Below are 8,225 nucleotides of genomic sequence, written 5' to 3'. Positions count from 1 at the left end.
ATTGATAAGAAAAATGACACCAAGAATAAGAAACTATTCTTTATTTTAGACAACCTCATAAAACTGTTTTCACATCCCCCCCACTTCTTGTCCTTAATCTTCATCTTTTAGTTGAAGAATGAGGCTTAAGAGAGGAAGGAAAAACCATAAAGGGTAAACTTAGTAGCACTAACAAGGTTCTTGCATCAAAGCATAGCTAATCATTTCTCCAAACTTGCATTCTACAGAACAGTCTTCTATTAATAGAAAGTGTTAATACATTTTCACAGCGTGGGGGCTATGATTTCCATGCTCAAACAGTGTAGGAGATGGTAGATTATAGTTAGTCTCTGTACTATAACAGGAATTCTCAGAGTCCTTAGATATTCTAATGGAGGTTGATCTCCAAAAGGAGAAAGGGAGTGTGCAATATTTTCTAAGTTTTTTAAGCAAATAGTTCTTTTCTTACAGAACATATCAGAAATAGTTTGGAGTATGCTGGTAAATTAGTTTTGGGGGATGGAAGTTGGAAAGCCCAGTCTCTTCACATTGTTCCCTCTGTTCTATGTTAAAGCCAGCAATTACCATCCAGACTCTAAAATCCAAATCTAGCATCCAGACTACAAGTCATGCTAAGATAGGGCAGGTTGGTCAAGGATGGAATAGAAAGAACTAGCTGCCTCATTTTTCACTCACTCCTACATTTTCTTCACCCCCTATTTAGGTTATATAAGACGTATGTTTCCTTTCTTAAGCAACCCTTCCCCCCTCTTGTGACAGAGCAACGAATTCATCACTACCTAAGGAGACAAAATGGTGCTGCAGAGACAAGATGGTAGGCCAGTGGGATTTGTCTAGTAATTATTGCTAAGACGGCATAGAAGGCAACATACCCAGAGAGGAAGGCAGCCTTAAGAAAAATTACGCAGAAACATCCAAGCAATACTTTTCCAAGCACTGGCTAAATCATCAGCCTTCTCTCTGCTTGAAATGTGGCTAGACTTTCCTGAAGAAGACATCTGCCCTTAGAATCTATCTCATTGCTTTAATTTGTTCAGTCTCCTCTGGGCCTGGGCACAGTTCTGGCACTGACCTGAAGCAGACTGCCTTTCTTAGCACTGAACTTGACTGACCACAACAAAAGGTTGTAAAACAATCTCCATGGTTATTACCTAATTAAATTTGCATTTAACACCATATGGCAAAAGGAGGCAAGAAAGGATAAGAGCAAAGGATAAGATTGGGATCTTAGATCTTTCCAAGTAGGGCATGTCAGATGATGATAGGAGAGAAGGATTAGTTGCAAGCTGGATCTGAGCTCAGACTTGGGCATGAAGGAAACTGTCTCCCATGTGGTTTGGAAGAGTTAGGGGCTCCCTGTGCTGTGTTACAAACTTCAAGGGTTTCATTCAAGGAAGGGTATAATGTTGGCGTTAAACCATTCTTCGGACAGCTGAAGATGGTCCCCTTCTGTAGCCAGAAACACTAGCTGTCCTGCCTTGTCCATTTCCTTTAACCCCAAGCGGTCCTGCAGAAAGAAAGGCCATAATTAATCAAGAGGATTATCAAAATTTTGGAGTAAAACAGTACAGTAATGGAATGTTAACTTGAGATACATTCTCAAAATGCAGTTTGTCCTGAGTATTAAAATTGAGTTGTACTATCAAAAATGCCAAAAAGGAAACTTTCCTCTAGTTTTTTCTAAGTATTAAAACTGTATATGCAATTGAGATTGTTCTATACAGAGTTTTACATTGTGCTTTCTGAAAAGCTTCCCAGAGCTGGAGGACCACCTGTTAGTGGGCAAGCTATAGCCAAAACTACCTCAGAACATCACAGGTAAGTGGGACTGAGCAAAAGACAGGAGAACATTAGCTAGATAGCTTAAAACATCCAACCTTTGGATAACAAACCTGGACACTCATATCCTGCAATTGACCATGTCATCACCCATAGTCTTGGTGCCACAGAACAACCTCTGGTTGGGAAGCTAAGCAGTTACGACAGTGCCAGAGTGGTGCTTCTGCTGTGGCTGCCATCAGTTTTGAGTTTCACAATAAGGAAGTTCTTAGTTGTAATTTTTAAAACTTTTTTTTAAAAGTTTCTAGCTTCTCTTTCTTTTTACCTTACCCAAGCTGAGACACTAAATATAAGAGAAAAGCCAAGAGAAGAGACAAATGGCCTCTGAAATTAACTGAAGGAATTCTAGTTAGATGACTGGTTCAAATGTACCACTTGTGCATTTTTTTAGTCTGTCTCCAATATAAAATCCTTAGAGTATGCAAGGCCCCAGAACTGGAGGTGGTAAAATATTGCAACTTCCACTTGAGACAGGACCTCCTATTAAATAAAATTCACAACTCTAGTCCCATTCAACCTCCTGCAAGAGGAGTTCCCCTTGCCAGTGCCTAATTTAAAAACAACTTCACATCTGTAAATGTTTTAAGGTAACACCCCTCTCTTCTATGTTTTCGTCATACATGAGGGCATCCTGGATTTGGACCAGATTGCACCTCAGCAAAGGAAGCCAGTTCTAAACCTTTTTTTTATCAAAGGGAAGGAGTGAGAGATGAAGTTTTTCTTGTTATTGCTTGAAAGCCATGAGGTACAGGTCCTACCTGCAGGATGTAGCAGTTTTCTATAAATTAATGCCTGCTAAGCTAGAGCAACAATCAACAGCCTAAGAAGCCTTGCCCATGTCAGATACGAGTCAGGTGCTTCATGAGCATGCAGTGCTCTGGGTGTACAGGACAGGGCTCTAGCACCAAAGAACCTAGCAGCTTCAGGGACCGGAAGCTGAAAAAGACAGCACCAACCTCCCAAGACATCTCTTTCCCCAGTTACCTGTGTGTATAGGGTGGTCTCCTGTAAGGGAATGGTTTCCTTGGCTTGGCCACTTCTGTAAAATCCAAACCACTACAGGAGAGGAAGGAGAAATAAGGTCCAATCAGACACACAGCACCCACTGCCAAACTAATTTGAGACTGGCTAGTAGCTAAGACTAGCAACAAACTGAACATGATAAAGCTACAGCAGGAAGGATACATGGACAGGGTATGTCTTGAGTCATCTTTTTAAGGGTGGATCGTGAAGGATGAATTAATCTTTCCAAAGAGCTTTCCACTTCCCAAGAATTTCTGCTTCCTACATTTATGGAGTAATAAATGTAAAAAATCCCTGTGCTGAACTCTAGACATTCAAGGATAAATATATAGTCTTGTTTTATATGTAAACAGGAATGTATATCTTGTTTCCAAGATACTCCCAGTCTGGGAAGGCACAGAAACAATTTAGTATTAAGCACAAGGGTCAGAAAACCTTTTTGTAAAGGCCAAATACAAAATATTTAGGCTTTAAGGGCCATATGATTGCAAGTACTCACTGCTGCCACTGTAACAAAAGCAGCCACAGACAATATATAAAAAATTAGTAAAACTGTGTTCCAATGAAACCTTATTTATGAACAATGAAATCTGAATTTCATATAATTTTCACATGTCAAAAGTCTTGATTTTTTTCCAACCATTTAAAAATGTAAAACCATTCTTAGCTTGTGGCCCATATAAAAACAGCAAGCTGGATTTGGTCTGTGGACCATAGTCTGCCAACCCCTGGCGGTTTGACATAATACGATGAGTGTTCTAACAGAGGCTGATGAGTCTATAAAAGTGAGAAAATTCTGCTTGGAAGGGGCATGGCATCCTGAAGGAAGTGACATGTGAGTTTTGCCATTGACAAATAGAAGCTTGTCAGGTGGAGAAGCCAGAGAAGGTCACTCTAGAGACAGAAAAGCATGAATAAACAAAGGCATACAAGCCAAAAGGCACATGCTAAGTTTGAGGCATTATAGGTAGTACAATATGGCTTGACAAAGTGTATGAAGTGGGTAGTAAAGGGAGATTGGGCTAGAAATACAGACTGAAGCCAGATCAAGGCAGACCTTGAATGCCAAGCTTAGTTTAGCTTATAGACCGAACATTTTTGGAATCTTAGATCTCTGAAAACTGACTAAAACTATTGACCCTTCCTCAGAGAGTGCAACTGTATAATTCTGCATACAATTCTGGGGTGGGATAGGGGATTACAACCCTCGGTGTCCCATTTATGGACCTCAGGTGAAGAACCCTGTTGTACACAAAACCTGGTAGAAACGACTGAAGGTTTTTTCCCCAGCAGGCAGCTGTATTTTAATGCCATTTACTCCAATAGTCTCCTGGCATGTGGCCTAAGTAGTATCTTACCTCAGAATCTACAGGGTCCACAATGGAATCATTGAGGAATTTCACCATCACAAACTTCTTCAGGGCCATCAGGTTTTTCTTGTAAGACTCATTGACACCCTGGAAGAAAGGCCAGCAGCACCTCAGGGTCATTACCATTAGGTCCCAGCAGGGGGTTAAAGCCTTTCAGTGCTCTGGCCTCCCTGGCCCTGAGCCACCATGTTTCTTTCCCACGAGATTGTGCTGTTTTCCAGCTTCCTGCCCAGAATACACCTTGTACAGCCATCTCTTACCATCCTACCTGACTGACATACCACAACCATGGTGTCCAGGTGCAACCATGAATCTGTCACCACATACCATTGGCATCCATCACACAGGCGAAAGGCTTCTAGTCAGAGAAAGCCAATGCAAAATAAACTGCAAATTCTGACTGGTTCTGCTATACTATTCTGTGTTATTTTCTGTTTGTTTTGTTTTGTTTCCGTCAAATGTTTTGTTTAAAAACAAAAACAAACCCTCCCCCCTAAAAAAAAAAAAACCCTCAAAACCCCTCCAGATGAGCCTAATATAAATTGAGCCATCTAGTTTACCACAACCTCCCAAACCATGCTCGCATCTGGGACATACTGAGTGCCCTCTAGAGTCTCTTCTAGGTAAATCTTTCTTCTGAGAAAACCTTCCTCATTAAGATAGCAGTTATGAATTTCCACTTAGCCCAGCCAGCAACCCAGCAACCTACTGAGCTTATCCTGCTGCTTCAGCGCTAGGAAAGGTCAAGAACTTGAGGAAAGAAAGCCAAGTGAATTTCAACCTCCCTAAAAGGAACCAAATCTGACAGGTACTGCCTCCCAAAACACAGAACTTCTGTTTCCCAGATTCTGCCCAGGATAGTTTGGGTGAAATGTCACTGCTGATTTGGTTATGATGACCTGAATAGAAAAAAGCATGCACAACTATGAGAGCCTGGTTTGGGTGCTTACCCTCTCCTGATTGATATCTGCCAAGAAGATGCTGTGGTTGCGATACACATCCTCCTTTATGGGGTCATGCCAGTATTCTGCTTGCACCAGGCTGCAGGAAGGAAAAGGAATGAAGGTGATCAAGCTGCATGTCAGCTGGCATGCCCGCCTGGGGCATGCCCAGTGCAAAGGCCACCAAGACACTTAAAAAGGACAAAAGACCAAAGCCCCCAAGTCCCACACTTTGCCCTCTAGTAGGGAAGACAAGACTTTTACCTACAAAATGGTTCATCAACAAGACACCTTGTTGAGACAAGCACAGGCTATTCAGCATAGTACAGAAAGTATAAAAGATTTCGGAAAAGGGCTTACCAATATTTGGTTCTCCTATGGCATTGAGCTTTATCACACTTATCATGCCTTCCGGTCAGTCATGATGGCACATGCTGTCCCCTCCCCTAACCCCACCTCATCCTGCAAGACTCAACTGAAACATCACCACCTCTGCCTCTTCCCCTCCATCCAGTCATCTATCGCGTCAGTCATCCTGCTATCCTTAGACTGGGATGGAGGTCTAACTTCTCAGTCACAAAGCATTTAACTACGCTGTTGAGTGATGGCACCAGTTTTCAGTATTCTAGTATGTCGTGCCATTTTCAAGTACAAAGGGCAAGTATTTGGTTGTTATAATACTATTATTTCAGACATAGATCAGCAGTTCTGTTCACACTTATTTATTCTCTCTCCAGTCTCTTTCCAATTCCCCTTCCCTTCCAGCCTCCATCCCTCCAAAAGGGGCACCTTTACCACAAGGCCTCCTGGAGAAAGAAGGAAATTAGAACATGAGTGGGGCTCTCTATCCTGGGTTGGCAGGGAGAGAAATCAGAATTTCTACAAGAGGAGCTCCCAGCCAGAGTGGAAGAGCTGGCCAGAGGTGGTGGTCCGGAAAGCTCCACTCAGCGGAGTGGGATGGCACTAAAGCCCAACGGCACCAGCTACATCAGAGAAGGTGGCAGCTCTTGTGCCCAGGAGCAGATAAGACTAAGGTTACGGGAAGCAGCAGTCTTTCAGCAGTGAGAGTGACATTCTCTAATGTGTTTATAAATGTATTTGAAATCTTTTAAATGTTTAGTCTCCCTGACTTTTAAAAATTTGATGAACTCTGAACATTTATAAAATGCTGCTATTAGTACTGGTCTTGTCATTTCGTTTTAGTATTGCTGTCACTTAAATGTGAGCGTGCTGGTTCCCTGTGTCCCCCCTAAGGACTAAGCTCTTTGGCGTACGGCACGTGCTTGGTAGTAAGGGTTTGCTGAGTGAAATGAACTGATACGGGGAAGTCAGATAAGCTGTGAAAGAAATTGGCAACGAGGGAGTGGTAGGATTTAGATGTGAGGAGAAGGGAGGGCAGCACAGTTAGAAGAACAAAGGAAGGAGAAGCTTCAAGGGGGTGGGCAGCGGTGTCAGATGCTGAGAAGTCACTGAGCTGGCCGATCAAAGCTTATCAAAAAAATTAACGGGATGAATACAAAGGTCTTTGAATTGCCGTGGGGAGGCCTGATGGCTGAGGATGAAAGAATGAATGAAAACAGCAGTCACAGGGCACCTTTCAGTGTGCAAAGGAAACAGCTAAGAAGGGGCAACAGGAAGAAATGAGGGATACTTTTGATTTGTAAGAAACCAGGTGCTCGTGGGATGGCTGAGGAGGGGGGACCCGATGGTGAGCAGAAGCTGGAGGTGCTGCAGAAGGTGGGATATTGTTTGGGATGGAGGGGGGGAGGTTCTTCTGGAAGCAGACTGAAGAAATATGGGATTGTATTATTATCATCTTTTTTTTTTACTCCTAAAGGGGCAAAGTCAGAGAGGTTAAATAACTCCCGAGCTACCCAGTCAGTTGTAGTAAAAGTAAGGTAAGAGCCTGAACCCGTCAGAGTCCACACTCTTGCCAGAGCACCACACTGAAGGTGTGGGAAAGGACAGCTCCCAGGTAGAACTTCCCAACCACAGACCACAGATGGTGAGACAAGCCTTACCATCTTTACTGCCTCCTCTAGCCACTGTGGCTTAGCGATAGTAACACTCGAATAGCACTTCCCACATACCAGGCCTATCCTAAGCATTTTACATACATTAACCTATTTAACCCTTGTGAGAATTCCATGAGGTAGAAATGTTTACAAACGAGGCAAGGAGGCAACGACACCCAGAGTGGTTAAGCAGCTTGCCAGGTCATACTACATGTAAGTACAGAGCCAGACAGGAACGCAGGCCGTCTAGCTCCAGAAGCTGTGCTCTCGACCATGATACTGTACTGCCTCTGCTGTACCCGGGGGCAGACAGCACCCGCTTTATGTCAGACGGACCAGGATGCAATCACAGTGATTTTACCTCTCTGAGTGTGCTGTAAAAATTAAACAACATATGCGAAGTTCCAGTGCTGTATCTGCCCATGGTAAAAATTCAATAGAAAACAGTAATATTAGGTCTGTCATTATTCTATTTTGTTCCTCCTCTCCTCTTTGTGACCAGCTACCGGTATAGTTTGCACAGGGAAATGCTGCTCACAGGCCTGGCTTAAGAGAGGTAAGAGCCTGAAGGAAAGCAAATGACAGCAGAGGAAGATGTGCTGAGGTGATGTCCAAACTCTCTAAGGAATTCCAATCGAAATCCCAAGGTAACGTTTGATGGCATTTGACAAAATAATTCTAAAATTCAGATAAAACAATAAAAGTCCAAGAACAGCCAAGACTTGGAAAGTTAGGTAAAAGTTGTCATGGTAAATAAAACAATGGGGTAGAGATAGACAAACAAATCAACAGAAAAGAAAGTCCAGAAACAGACTCAGGCACAGAACCCCCCCACCCCAGGTAGATGAAATGTATGAGAATAAAAAACAAAACTTTAAAACTACAGGAAAATATGGGATAGGAGTCATGTAGATTAATAAATTCAACCAAATCCAAGTGAAAAGCTGCTGTACCAGATGTGGTGGTACAATACTGTCAATGGAATTAATGCCATTTAGTATACACTTAAAAATTGTTAAAATGAAGCCAGGAGCAGT

General features: G+C 42.6%; 1 protein-coding gene across 1 annotated transcript in view; it reads right to left on the bottom strand.

Moving 5' to 3' along the window:
- Positions 1-26: 26 nt before the first annotated feature.
- The window catches only part of PPT1 (palmitoyl-protein thioesterase 1), a 24,240-nt gene continuing 16,041 nt past the window's right edge, over positions 27-8,225 (bottom strand). Inside the window, exons 6-9 of the mRNA XM_012646704.1 lie at positions 5,183-5,273; positions 4,221-4,319; positions 2,824-2,895; positions 27-1,507 (exon numbers count right to left, since the gene is read on the bottom strand). Of these exons, the coding sequence (XP_012502158.1) occupies positions 1,385-1,507; positions 2,824-2,895; positions 4,221-4,319; positions 5,183-5,273 (385 nt within the window). The 3' untranslated portion in view covers positions 27-1,384. The remainder of the gene's footprint in view (positions 1,508-2,823; positions 2,896-4,220; positions 4,320-5,182; positions 5,274-8,225) is intronic.

Source organism: Propithecus coquereli, unplaced genomic scaffold, assembly GCF_000956105.1.
Source record: "Propithecus coquereli isolate 6110/MARCELLA unplaced genomic scaffold, Pcoq_1.0 Scaffold249, whole genome shotgun sequence".
Lineage (NCBI taxonomy): Eukaryota > Metazoa > Chordata > Mammalia > Primates > Indriidae > Propithecus > Propithecus coquereli.
The sequence above is the reverse complement of the archived record's forward strand: the minus strand, read 5'-3'. Positions and strand labels throughout refer to the sequence as shown.